Here is a 13,484-nt window from a genome sequence, read left to right on the forward strand (position 1 = left end):
TGTCCAGGTACCATTTGAAGGCCATGTCCGGGCACCATTTGAAGGCCGTGTCCCGGTGCTATTGATGGCCGTGTCCCGCTGTCCCGGTCCCGTCCCGGGCCGATCTCTGCGCGTCCCGCGACCGCCCCCTGGCCGTGCACGTGCGCCGGGCCCCGTCCTGATTGGCTGTGCAGTGTCACGTGTCCGATCAGCTGACCAGCGCTCGCAGCAGGGATTGGCGGAGCGGAGGGCGGGCCAGGAGCGGCGCTGCCGCCATGTCCCGCGGGCCGGGCTCGGCCGGGCCCCTGCGCTCTCCTCAGGGCCTGGAGCTGGATGCGGAGCGGGAGAGGATCCGCCGCGAGATCGAGCAGCTGGAGCGCAGCCTGCAGCCCGGCGGGACCGGCATCCAGCTGGCCCTGTGCGACACCACCCTCAGCTCCGGTACGGCTCCGGGGGGCTCGGGGCGCTCCCCGCCGCTTTGCGCGTTCCCTCTGCAGCCAGAACCGGCAGCGGTGAAACGGCGGGGCCCAGGAGGCCTCACAGAGCGCTGTGTGAGCCGCAGCGTGCCCAGCTCGGTGTGCGGAGCCCGGAGCGCTCGGTGCCGGCGGGAGCGGCGCTGCCCGAGCGGCTGCACCCCGGTCCTGCGGTTCCTGCGGGCGCTGCGGCTCCGGGACCCGGCCCGCAGTCTGTGCCACCCCCGGCCGGTGCCAAGGCTGTGCTCTCTTGCCTCGGAGCTGTCCCTGGGCTCTCACCTGGAGCCTCTCATGTGCAGCTCCACCAAAGCTTACCCAAAGCTGTTCTCCAGAACAACAACGAACAAAAACAAAAAGCATAAATAGACTATAACAACGCGCTTTTTACATGACTGCGTTGTCAGTATCCAAACCCACTGATGGTCGTGTCTGAGCTCTCTCTGCTGTTTTTTCCTCTCTGTTTTAATTGCAAAGATTTGGGTTTAAAGCTTTTCTTTTATCCCACTGCAATCAGCATTTTTGTGTTTTGTTTGTCTAACAGATGGTGATGATGAAGATGATGATGATGAAGATTGTTGTGCTGAAATGGTAATTGTTTTTTCTTTAAGTATGTATTTCCAGTTTTGAAGGGAAACCTCACCCTGCTCTGGGGAAATCCAGGCAGTTGCCTTGGCTTTGTGCTCAGTAAAACCTGGATTGGGGTATTCCTGCCCAGGATTTGTTATCCAGGCCCAGAGGCCTCCCTGCAAACCCCTCAGCACTGAGGAAGAGCTGAGTTACAGCACTGCTTGTTACAGACCTCCTTTTGTCTTTTTTCTCCCTAAATGCCTTCTCTGCCTCTAGGAAGTGGAAGTGGAAGAAGACAGCAGTGATGATGATGATGATGATGTTGAAAGCCTGCCCCAGGATCCAGAAACCTGCCTGCAGATGAACCATGTGTACCAGGATGTTATCAAGGAAAAGATTGAGGAGGTGGAGCTGCTCATTGCACAGAACAGGGCACAGCAGGTGAGCACAGCAGCAGGGAAATGCTCATTCCTGTGCTTTTCTGGGTTCCCATTTGCCTTCCTTCCTTCCCCTCAAGCCCAGGGCTGAGGTGGTTTATTTAACTGATGATTCCATGCTTTCTTACAATAAAAAAGGTTATTTTACATATTATATTTTAGCTTGCTGTGGCAAGTTATTATTTTATTAAGCTTATAATCATCTGCACAGTGCTCAGCAAGTTCCAAATGCTGCCTTTGGCTCCTGCAGTGATTTTGAATCTGGTGCTGCAGGTTTGAGCCCTGCCTGGGGTGTTTGTGAGGGCTCAGCTCTCTGAAATCAGCACTTTGGGAGAGACACTGATGCTGTTCAATTCATTCTTGTGTTGCAGAAAGAAATCATGAATGAGCGTGATGGTTCAAAAACAACCAAGGCAGGAGATGGCAGAAATCTCCCAGCAAATGTGTTTTTGGGTCATTTTATGAAGCCATACTTTAAGGATAAAATAACAGGAATTGTAAGTAAATCAAAGCAGCTTGCAGACTGGTGTGTGTTCAGTGATTCCAGTTCAGGTTGTACTGGAATGTGTTTGAACTGTTCTCATTTCAGGTGTGGAACTGACTGTCACTCCTCAGCCTGAAACCTTTCCCCTCTCACTTGTCACTCTCCCTCTTTTGGAAATGTTTGTTCAGCCCTGGGAGGTCTGAGGAGTGGAATTGTTATTTGGTTTAACTTAACTTTAATTGTCTTCATTTCCATGACCCAATTCCATGCTGCTCTTTAAAGCCCTCACTGAAATCTGATCTGATTGTCTGTGAAACTGAGTTTTCTCAGTTCCTGAGATTTTCTGTATTTTTTAATATTTTCTGGAACAATCAGTAGTACATTTTCATGTGTTTTTAAAAGGCCATCAGCAAAAGGAGGCTTTTTGTGGTAGCCAAGATGTCAGCTATCATCATCCATATAATAATATATTCAAGCAATTACTGGTAATATTTCTGTTTAACTAAATGAAACCTGTGAGCTCTTGCTAACAAAAGTAGCTAAGCAGTGGGAGTGTGACAGTTTGCACAAGTTTCCAGTTATTGTAGTAGCAGTTCATGCTGGAGTTTTAAGAAGAAACAGTCATTTTGTGACTCTGAGTGTATCTAACCCTGCTAATCCTCCTCAGGGCCCTCCTCCCAATGAAGAGGCCAAGGAAAAGGCAGCTCAGGGCATCAAATCCTTTGAACAGCTGCATTCATCCAAGTGTAAGTAAGTCTGGCTGCTGTTCAGTGCTCTAGAAGAGCTGTAATATGTTTATATTTATATAACAAATTTATATATTCGTATTGTTTGTGTGTTCCTGTTTGCAGTTAAACATCAGCACCTCTGCCTGACTCACAAAAAGTTGTTAGAAGGGAGTGGGGTGCTCTGTAAATAATTTCAGTGAGTCATTAATGACTCCTTTTCCATTTGTTGTGCTGATCAGCTCCTGTGAGCACTCCTAAAGCAAGGAAGGGGCTGCAGGGTGCCCAGATGAGGGCAGTTCAGGGGACACCTGCAGCTCCTGATGCTCACAGGGTGATTCCTTTCTTGGGGTCCCTTGGGGGGGTCCCAGTAACACCAAGCCAGAGGCTGTGCCCAGCCCTGGTCTGGCACCACGTGGATGATTTGTGCAGGGAGCTCTCACTGCAGAGCTGCAGGAATTCCCTGGAGCACTGGCTGTCTCCTGGCAGTGTTCTGCACTGATTGTGGCTGCTCCCTGTCTGCTTTAGGGAAAGCTGCAGAGAAGACTCTGCTGCAGAAATCCGTGGTGAGCGACCGCCTGCAGCGCCTGCTCCAGCCAAAGCTGCTCAAGTGAGTTCTGCCCCAAATCCCCTCTGCTCCTGCTCAGAACACTGCAGGGCGAAGGAGTAGGGACATGTGCAGATTTCCCCTTCCTCCAGCAAGTTCCTGTGTTAATTGCTTGTGTTTGTGGGATTTTACCATCTATTCTTCCCCTTGGCACTGTGGTGTAACTTAAATATTTTACAGGGCTTGGAGCTGAAATTGTGATATGAGGCCTAAAGGTGTGGATTTCTGTGCTGGAGCTGGCACAGTCTGTGTGGCTGTTGCAGCAACCATTGGTTCTCTGTGTAAATTAAACACCAAAATGGTTTATCTGAAACCTGCTGTGGGTCAGGGTTTGCACTGAAGGGGCAGAAATATGGCAATGAGTGTGCCTTGTGGGAAACCCTGGGAGAACAGTTTGGTGTGGAAATAAACCTGAAGGGAGGAATGGAGCTGATGGGGAAGGTGTCTCTGCTGTACATCTTCTGATGCCATTGACCCCATTCCCATCTGTCCTCTTAAGCAGTGATAAAAATGTCTTTGAACAGGTTGAGTTATTGGAATCAGAAACTGGAGAAAATCAAGACTGAAACAGAAAAAGAGACCTTGGAAAAGCAAATCAAAGACTTGGAGCAAGAAATAGAGGCAATTAAGTAAGAAGTCTTTCTATGTTCTTGGTGAAAAATGAAATGTCTTAGAGTCTAGCTGTAAATGTTCTCTCCTTCTACTTCTGGATAGTCATTTTTGTTGGGTTGTAAAAGATCAGGTGCTGTTGTGGCTCTGCAGCTCTCTCATCTCCACTGTTCTGTGCTAAGAAATGTGTTTGGGTCTTGATACACAAAGTGCCTGCACCCAGTGTAGAGGTGCTGCTTTAAATTGTTCTTTAGCAACAAAGGACCAGAGCTCTGATTTTTCCATAGTTTTGAGCTTTTGCTCATGAACAAATATCAAGCAACATGTTTGGATATGGCATTAATTGTTTCTCCTGCTGACCTGAGTGTTCTGTTCTTGTGGAAGTCAGGAACAGGTGGGAGGAATGAGATGAGGCAAGATCAAGAAGACAAAGTGTTTCATTAACCATTTAATGAGATTCTTTCTTCCTTTTTGTGCCTTCTCCTGTAGCCAACTCCCAGAAAGTGACTTGATAGGAAACAGATTCGATGAGCATGACTGGGACAAGATTTCAAACATCCATGTGAGTTGAGGGCTCAGCTGCTTTATTGCTTCTGATATCTGGGTCCTTCCTCTTGAGAATCCCTGATCTGGTTTGCATCCAGTGTTTCCATCTTGCATTTCTCCAAGCTGACTGTTAAGTGATCTCAAATTGTTAAATTTGGTGATTTAATTCTGGCAAACTTGGCAGTAAGACATACTTGGAATGCAAAATACTGATTTTCCTTTTGTCCAGGTGCCTTAACCCCAGCTAGGAGACTAAACATATTTTTGTTGGTTTTTTAGTTTGATGGACAACGCAGCTCAGAGGAACTGAGGAAGTTTTGGCAAAACTGGGAACATCCAAGCATCAACAAAGAGGAATGGACTGAGGAGGAGCTGGACAGGCTGAAGCAGATTGCTGCTGAGCACAACTGCCTGGACTGGCAGAGCATTGCCCAGGAGCTGGGGGTAAGGTCTGAGCTGGCTACTGGGTTCACTCTGGCTTTACTTTGCCTCTTGTTAGGTTTAAAACACAATGTTAATACTAATTCAGTGTTAATTAATGCTTTGTGATGAGTGTCCAAGAACAGTACCAAAAAGGTTTGGTGCTTTAGCTTTTCCCTCTTGCTTTTTGTTCTCATAAATAACTAATTACCTGCTTCTCTCTGTTTTCCTTGTATTTAAGACAAACAGGACACCTTTCCAGTGCTTGCAGAAATACCAACTCTATAACAAAGATTTAAAAAGGAAAGAATGGACCAAGGAGGAGGATCAGATGCTTTTAGAGCTTGTTCAGGAGATGAGAGTGGGGAGCCATATCCCATACAAGAAAAGTAAGTGGCCCACAAGTGACATACCTTTCATTCACCTGGAATGCTTCACTCTCCCAGTCTCTTTTCCTTGGTGATCTCTGCCATTCCTGTTTCATTATATCAGCAAGAACTTCATATCTCTTGGAACCTTTATACATACTGGAAATTTGGCTGAAACTGGCAGAGCACCATTTTTAAAGATATTTAAGTGCTGCTTATGGCAATCACTGCAACTGTTTTCCAGATAAAGAAAGAAGTATTAATTACAACAGATTTAAATAAGCTTTTTAATTTCTAGTTGCTTATTACATGGAAGGAAGAGATTCTGCTCAGCTGATTTACCGCTGGACAAAGAGAGTGGACCCCAGCTTGAAGAAGGGACCCTGGACACCAGAGGAAGATGCTGTAAGCTCCATTCTCTGGGCCTGGAATTGCAGGGGGGGAGTGTTGGAGTGCTGAGGAGTTGTCATGGCTGTAAATCTGAGCTTGAGGAGTGTGGAACAGACCAAGGTGGGCACTCCACAGCTCAGGAGCACTTAGAAGCTCCTAAACAGTTTTGTCCAGAGATTTGCACAGGAAACAAACAGAACTGGTGCTGTCTCAGGCCTGTTAGGGTTGATCCTGGTGAGGATTTCAGCTCTTGCTCTGCCTGCACAGATGCTGATGGCTGCAGTTAAGAAGTACAAGGAGAAGGACTGGTACAAAATCCGGAGGGAAGTGCCGGGCAGGAGCGACGCCCAGTGCCGGGACCGGTGAGTTCAGGCCAGGGAACATTCTCCCTCAACAAGGGAAATGCTGGGTTTTTCAGTCTTGGAGGGCAGGGATGGTCTGATTTTTACAAGCAGGACTGAATGATGCTGACTGTAATGTTTTCATTTGGAAGGTATGTGAAAGCATTGCACTGGGATTTAAAGAAAGGCAAGTGGAGCTTGGAGGAAGAGGAGCAGCTGATTGAACTGGTTCAAAAGCATGGCCTGGGTAGGTGTTTCTGTGGCTTAATCTTTAGAGGTGTCATTGAGGTTTTCTCTTCTTTCATTGTAAGCCCTGCAGGCTCTGCTTTGTAGTGATGATTGCAGCTTCTCTCTATTGTGTGCTGTGGATATGAGATCCATTCATGCAGTAGCTCTGTCTCTTATCCATGGAAACGTATAACAAGTGTGTAATGGCTGCATTGAAAGGTCTGTTGCTCAGTTTGTGGCACAAATAAAAATGTTCTGCATCCTCTGCATCCTTTTCAGGTCGCTGGAGTAAAATAGCTTCAGAGCTGCCCCATCGGACTGGTGCCCAATGCCAGAGCAAGTGGACAGTCATGATTGGCTCTAAGGTATTGTGGGAATCCTGCTATATCACAGCCCCATCTCTTCAATTAAGTTTCTCTAAACTAAAAGTGCAATCCTAAAAGTGAAATCAGTAAAAAAATTGATATTGATTTCACACATTCAAGGTTTTTTTTGTGGATTTCACAATTTGATTTTTTGGTGGGTAAAGCAGCCTTTATTCTGAAGGGCTGAAGTTAATTTGTTGTATATTTATATATTATCTAGAATCCTTTCCTGCCTTGAAATGCCAGTAAGAATGGGATATATGTAGGTTTTCATGTCTGTACCTCATGACTTGCCAGTTTTGATCCCAGACACTCAAGAAATTCTGGCTGTTTAAAACCATATTAAAGATGGTTTTGTTTCCTTTGGAAAAGGAAACTTCCTGCTTTGAGAGAGTTGCAAGCCAGGAGTGAACACTGACTAAAACTTGTGTGTGCTTGTTTTGATCAAGAGGAAAAGATCTGGGGCAGCCAGACGGCGCCACGCTGAGGAGAGCTCCAGCCCCTCAGAGAGCAGCAGTGATGATGAGGAGCTGGAGCTGGAGCTGGAGCTGGCAAACAACTCAGAGGAGGAGAATGTGACCACGGGAAAGGAGAAGTTTGCAGTGCCCAGCATTGACCTGTGGATACCAACAGGGACAGACAAACAGGAGACAAGCAGAGAGGGAAACCAGATCCAGTCCCTCCTGTCTGCTGCCAGGCCTGGCACAGGGAGCAGCTGCAGTGAGGTTCCAAGGGCAGGGTGTGATGGAGACAGAGCTGCTGATAAACCATCTGAGTTGAACACTGTGCTCATGGGCATTGCAAATGCCTGCTCCACAGATGTGCTGGTGAGGAATCCAGCAGAAGTGATGGCCAAGGTGAGCAGGGATGGGGGCTTGGATCAGCAGTTGGGAGGGAAGTGCAGCTGCTGCAGTAAGGGCAGGATGTGATGAGCAGATAACATCTTGCTGTTCATTCCCTTGTGGTGTTAAGTCAAAAAACATGAAGGTAATTACCCAGTAAATTCTGGTTTTTGGTAGATCCTTCACACAAAAGCTTCTGTGAAATAGGCATTTCACAGAAATGATGTTGTGATGATGCACAGGGATTAAACGGGAAGGTCTCCAGAGATGATTTCATTTAGTAAGATACCTTCAACAGCAGCAGTGTTGAGAACTTTTACCTGCTGTGCATATCCAGGGCAAATAATTTCCTTTGACTTTTCCTTCTGTATTTTCTTGTGTTCTTTCATCTTTAGGCTTCCCAGTGTGGGAAGCACGTGCTGCGGGTTAGCCTGGAGGAGGTGAGGACAATACTGAGGAACAACACGAGCTTCCAGAGGAAACTGGTGAGTGCCTCTTGTGTCTTGTCTGCTCTTGTGACATCAGCACTGCCAGGCTGTGCTTAGCAGGAATTTATTTTTATATAATCACTGTATTTCCAAGACGAAAAGCTCACAGTTTTTTGTCCTGACTGCCCTGTGGGTTGTTTGTCCTGGGACTAATGGCAGAACCTTCCTAACGGGAACTCTTAATTGTGTATTTTTCATGCACGGCAATGAAAGATGCTGAGACCTGCCAGGCTTTTGGCCATGCCCCCTGGAGTGGGTGCAGCTGCTGGCCAGGATGCCCAGGAGGTGCCCAGGAGAGCCTGGCGCTGGAACAGGGAGCACTGGAGGAGGCTGAACCTGGACAGGAAGCTGCTGATGGCAGTGACGCCATGGATGGGCAATGTGCTGCTGCCCCGCAGCCTGAGGGCTGGCACGATGGGCTTCTACCACACAAAAGGTACTGGGGGCCCATCCTACCTCTGTCCCTATTTTCTGATCTCTCCTGAGTGATTTCCCAGCTGATTTTGTTGTTGGATTTCTTCCCAGCTGCTGCTATTCATGAGAAGGTGAAGTCAATGAGTCTCAGCAGCACTCCCCTGTTTGCACTGCTCATTCAGGTGAGTTTTACTGTCTTTATAGCATTACCTGCTTTCAAACAGGGGGAGTCTTTATTTTTCAGTATTTGAGGCTTAAATAAATCGTTTAACTTTGTTTCTTAAACAAATAATCTAATTATTGGGCTAATCTGCCCTCATGGTTTGCGTATGAAGTTTCTTAAATAAGTCCTGCATCCAAAGTCTGGTCCTGCCAGGGCTTTTTCTGCAAGTGTAAAATATCCCCAGAATCTTGCATGTGGAGCATGTCCCATCTGTCTTGCTTTGTCACTGACCCCAGCAATACATTTTTGTTCTCATTTGAATGTTAATGAAGCTCTCACCTTGCAGCTCCTCCAGATTGATACCAAGGGCTGTATGAGGATTATTAAGGAGAGGAACCTGAGGCACTTGGAGCTGCTTAAGGCTAATGCAAGGAGCCCTCAGCAGGTATTGTGGTTTTAAGCTTTCCCTAATGAAATCTTGACTAAAATAAGCACTTTTAATTGTGTGGCCACACAGTTTATATGTGTGTTAGCTGTTTTGGTTCAGAGGCAGAATCAAATGCTGGCTCTGTTTGTTCAGGAGGTGGGTTTGATTCACATCTGTGCTGTTTTAATCATCTTTAAATCTATCAGAAGTATAATTTAATATACCTTTATTTTTACAGGCTTCCCAAAATACAGAGACGACTTCAGGTACCTACCAGAACATTTATTTTTGTGATGTGCAAGAACTTTCCCATAATTCATCACTGTTACATTAATAACCAGTTTAACTGAAGGAGAGCTTTGGGGGATAAACCTGCATTGTCATGCTCATTTTTGCTAGATCTTGGATCTTTAAGCATGTTCCCCTTTGGTAAGGACTGGAAAAAACCCTGCAGGGCTGGGGAACCAGTGGCTCTGAACCAGTTCAGTGGGTGTTAGGGTGCATTCCTGGCCCATCTCTGATTTCTGGGGGCAGTTACCCCTTGTTGGGATGTGGCTTGATTAAATCAGGACTGTAATGTTGTAGGAATTCTCACAAATAGGAATTCTGCCACATTCCTTGATGTTTCATGAGAAATGGCTTTTGGAAATGCTGTTCATTCGTTGTCATTTTATCCTCTGCAGGAAACTCATCCCAGGCTTGTTCTCAGAGGAATTCCCAACAGGGCATCCCCAAGAGTGCTGTCAGGAGATCTGCCTTGAGAGCACGGGCCAGCCCCACTGGAGCCTTGGAGAGCTGGGCCCCAGCTGTGCTGGGAGCTCCCCCAGCCCTGGGCCAAAGGCACAGGGTGAAAACTGTCTCAGAACTGCTGCAAGAGAAGCGTTGGAGGAGGGTCCAGGCCAGGGCAGCCATGCAGAGGACAGTGCTGCTTGCCCCACAGGTGCTGGTTTCAGGGCCTTTGATCATCCAGCACCCAGCACAGCAAATCATTCCCTGTGCACCAGCAGGGAGCTCAGCTGCAGCTGCTGCTGGGACAGACAGCCAAGTACAGGGTTCAGCAGTGCCCACAAGGACTTCAGCTGCAGGTTCTGCTCCTGTGCCTCAAAACCATTCCTCTGCAGTGCCAGAAACTGGGGAGAGCCCTGGCTGCTCACAAGGGACAGATCTAGAGTCAAGTAAGGAACTTCACAAAAAGGAAGCTCTGGGAAGCAGCCCTGAAGGAAGGGTTTCTCCAGCTGTGAGTCCAGCTGCAGCAGAGAAGGCCCCAGACCAGGGAGGGTGCAATGGTCAGGGCACAGCCAGCAGCTCAGCTTCAGCAGCGTTGCACAACCAGGCTTTTGTGCCTCACCAGATCACAGTGGTGGCTCTTGGCCTGGAGTCTGGCACCAATAAATTGACCCTTTCCACACCAGTCACCAGTGAGCTGGAGAGGAACAGGCCACAGCAGAGGCCAGTCAGCCTGCTGCCTGCTCTGGTCACTCCACAATCTGCTTCTCCTGTGCTTCCCAGCAGCATCCTGCCCTTCAAGTGGGTTGTGACCCCTCAGGGTCTGCTCCCCAGCACTGTGCAGGCTGTGCTGGGTGTTCCCCAGGGATCACCAGCTGCTCCTGGGGGATGCCAGGCTCAGACAGCTGTGACTTCCAATGGCAATGTCTCTGCTTTGGGAGGGACTCCTGTAGCAGCTGAAGCAAATCCACCTCACCCCAGCAGTGCAGAGACAAAAGGACCAAGTTCCCAGCTGGCAGGAGCTCCTTTGGGAAAGGCAGCTGGCCAGTGCACCCATCTCTTACCTGTGACCCCAGTGAGTGCTGGATGCATCACATGCAGCATTTCTGCTGTAACCCCTGCGTGTTCAGATGGCTCCTCCATGGCTCCAGACTCCTGTGCAGCTCCAGCTGCCAGCCCAGCCCTGTGGGCCGTGCTGCTGCCCCAGCCCCCTGCCAGCACTCAGGGCTCTGACTGCCAGCCTCTGCCCAGTCTCACCAGCTTGGGAAGGAGCAGTGGCTCCATCACACCAAAGGGATCATCCTCCAGGGCAGGCAGCAGCAGGAGAAGGGCTGTGCACTGGCCAGGAGCTGCAGCTCCTCACAGCAATGTTCCAGGGAGCTCTGCCTGCTCTGGTGCCCAGGCCCTGAGGAACAGACCCATTGCCTCCAAACCACCAAGCACTGAGGTCCCCCCACAGCCAAGCACCTCCCATGCACAGAAGAATCTCCTTGACTTCAGCCTGATCTCCCTGGAGGACCAGGGGCTGGTGAAGGAGTGGCTGAGTGGGAAGCAAGGGGTTCAGGTGCCACCACTGCAGACCAGGCTGCCTTATCTGCCCCCTTTCCTCTGCAGCATAAAAACCCTGTCAAGGCTCCTGCTGCAGAAAGCAGCTCTGGAGGTGCAGGCAGCCTCTCTGCTGGCCTCTGAGGCCAGTGGGGATGGGGGCACTGGGGATCTCTTCCATGCTATTGGAGAACTGGTGCAGCAGAAACTGGGTGATAACCCTGCTTACCTCCTGCTGAAAGCCAGATTCCTGGCAGCCTTCACCCTCCCAGCTGTCCTGGCAACTCTGTCTCCTCCCAGAGTGACAACGACTGTGTCAGCCGGGAATCAGCTTGAGGAGAGTGAGGAGGAGGAGTGGCAGAGTGAGAACCCAGTGTTGAAGGAAGAGAGCTGTGGGAATGAATTCACAGGAGTACAGGAGGACTGGAGACTTGGGGATGAGCCTGGAGATGAAGATGCTGATTTACTAAATCAGGTAAAACAGATTTCAGGGGCAAAAAGCAGAAAATTACTGCCAGATCAATATTGCACTGCAATCCAGGGGGAAGCCCCCACTGTTCTTAAGTGTAGTAGAAATTTGGTCCTTTTGAATAAACACAGTTCTGCAGCTGCTGAAAGGAAAAGCTCTGCAGCTCAGCTGGGAGGGTGAAATCCCATGGTTTAGGTAGCACCTTACACTTGCCATGACAGTTCCCAGAAAAGTATCAAAGCTCCCTTCCCCTTTCTGTTTATAATCTGCTCTTGCCTTTTTGAAGTCAGGCCTTTGTTTTCACTCTGTAAACTGATGTTTTGTGCCTTCTCTGACACTGGCAATGCAATGTTGTCCCATGCATCATGAAAGATTGTTTTAGAAATGTTGCTGAGCTCCCTACATCAGGAAGGTGGCTGAAGGGGTTGTTTGTAATTCTCGTGGTGTTGATCATCTCCTGCTTCTGTTGCAGGACATGGGGGCTGAGGAGAGCCCTGCTCAGTCTGCCTTGGGCTCCTGCACTGCTGGGGCTGATGCCAGAGCTCCCCAGAGCAGGAGAAGTGCTCGCTTCAAGAAGAGGAGGAGGACATGAGAAGGAGATGTGTTAGTAGCTCCTCAGTGGTTTGTACATCTTGCTGAGAAGCTGAACCACGTTTGTCTGTGGTTCAGCTCAGACAGTGACTCATGACCCCAGGAAAGGACTGAAATGATCTCTGCTCCTGTTCCCCAAGGACACAGAGTTCTGCAGTCACCACCAAGCACAGCCTAAGGCTGATAATATTTTGGGGAGAGGGAAAGTTGATGTCTCTACAATAAAATTATATATAAACTCATGAAATTCAAATATTTGGCAGCCTTTTAGTTCATGCCCTGAACCCTACTTAGTATGCACCTAGTTGGTTGCACTCTACAGGCTTGACAGTGGAGTTTTTCCTTAATACCTCATTTTTGAGCAGCCTGGTGGGGTTTGGGGTTTATTTCCCCCATTTGGCTTCATTTCTGTGCAGTTATAACAGATCACCTTCTGCAGGGTACAAATGGCTGATGTCCTGATACCTGCTGAGGCTTTTGGTGCACTGAGTGGAATGAACATGAGCAGTGTTTGATTCACATGGTGATCAGATGAGACTGGTTGGAGATTATTTTTTTTTTTCTTGAAAATTCATTTTAGGAACTCCAAAAGGGCAAGTTCCCTGTAAAAACGTGTGACTGATAGGAGCTGTTTGTGCTTTGTTACAGGGGTCATGGAATGAGCTCTGCCTTCTCCTCCATGGCAGGAGGAGATAATCTTTGCACTGTTCACCTTTTCCACTTCCAGTGATGACTGGATGGACCTGGGGAAGAGGAAAATGCTGGATTGATTTTCCCATCCCTCAACAAAATCTGCATCTGTAGGCAAGGTTTAAAAAGGATAGATTTCCCTCCAGCCAGTTTCTTTCAGGCACAGACTCCTGCTCTTTCAAACTCCCACCTGCCATAGATTCTGAAGGGGAATATTGCAGGAAATGTGGGGAAACAAGCAATGGTGGTTATTTATTTCTTCTTGTGTTGTTTATGTGAATGCTTATCCATGTTCAGAATATGTTAATTGGGTGGTTTTTAGTGCTGTGACAGTGGCTTTGCTTGGTAACTGACTGAATACTGTGGAATAAGCAGCAGATTAATTTTGTATCAAAATGACTCTTAAGTATTTGTTGAAATACAGATGTTTATTTTTCACACTTAAAAATTACTGATGTATTCTGTGTGGGTTTTTTTTCCTGGTAAATAGTGCTTTTAATAATGTGTGTATGAGAGTGATTGCTAATGAGAAAATGAAGTTTTCAGGCTGCATGAAAACCAGGGAAAATAGGGGAGATGAATATTCATGT

At 48.0% G+C, this 13,484-nt stretch overlaps 1 protein-coding gene across 3 annotated transcripts; it reads left to right on the top strand.

Annotated features, from left to right (window-relative positions):
* Window positions 1-50: 50 nt before the first annotated feature.
* SNAPC4 (small nuclear RNA activating complex polypeptide 4) lies at window positions 51-13,345 on the top strand. Of its 3 annotated transcripts, XM_074556687.1 has the most exons (23): window positions 51-420; window positions 994-1,040; window positions 1,296-1,460; window positions 1,828-1,953; window positions 2,608-2,686; window positions 3,194-3,275; window positions 3,797-3,901; window positions 4,371-4,443; window positions 4,707-4,871; window positions 5,089-5,236; window positions 5,514-5,620; window positions 5,873-5,967; window positions 6,099-6,193; window positions 6,454-6,539; window positions 6,989-7,396; window positions 7,777-7,866; window positions 8,083-8,305; window positions 8,395-8,465; window positions 8,793-8,891; window positions 9,112-9,139; window positions 9,557-11,619; window positions 12,086-12,216; window positions 12,853-13,345. In XM_074556687.1, the coding sequence occupies exons 1-22, from the start codon at window positions 255-257 to the stop codon at window positions 12,203-12,205; spliced, it is 4,641 nt and encodes a 1,546-aa protein (XP_074412788.1). In that variant the 5' UTR covers window positions 51-254; the 3' UTR covers window positions 12,206-12,216; window positions 12,853-13,345. The 3 variants fall into 3 exon arrangements, with proteins under 3 accessions (XP_074412788.1, XP_074412787.1, XP_074412789.1); XM_074556686.1 differs by having other exon boundaries at window positions 12,086-13,345; XM_074556688.1 differs by lacking the exons at window positions 51-420; window positions 994-1,040; window positions 1,296-1,460 and having other exon boundaries at window positions 2,608-2,690; window positions 12,086-13,345.
* Window positions 13,346-13,484: the final 139 nt, after the last annotated feature.

Source organism: Zonotrichia albicollis, chromosome 21 (assembly GCF_047830755.1).
Source record: "Zonotrichia albicollis isolate bZonAlb1 chromosome 21, bZonAlb1.hap1, whole genome shotgun sequence".
Taxonomy (NCBI): Eukaryota; Metazoa; Chordata; class Aves; order Passeriformes; family Passerellidae; genus Zonotrichia; species Zonotrichia albicollis.

Bases quoted from the DNA above. Each gene is read 5' to 3' on its own strand.
- SNAPC4 (XM_074556686.1), top strand. From the start codon at position 255: ATGTCCCGCGGGCCGGGCTCGGCCGGGCCCCTGCGCTCTCCTCAGGGC. The intron at 5,968-6,098 runs GTGAGTTCAGGC...TTCATTTGGAAG, and splicing joins GACGCCCAGTGCCGGGACCG to GTATGTGAAAGCATTGCACT. The intron at 7,867-8,082 runs GTGAGTGCCTCT...CGGCAATGAAAG, and splicing joins CGAGCTTCCAGAGGAAACTG to ATGCTGAGACCTGCCAGGCT.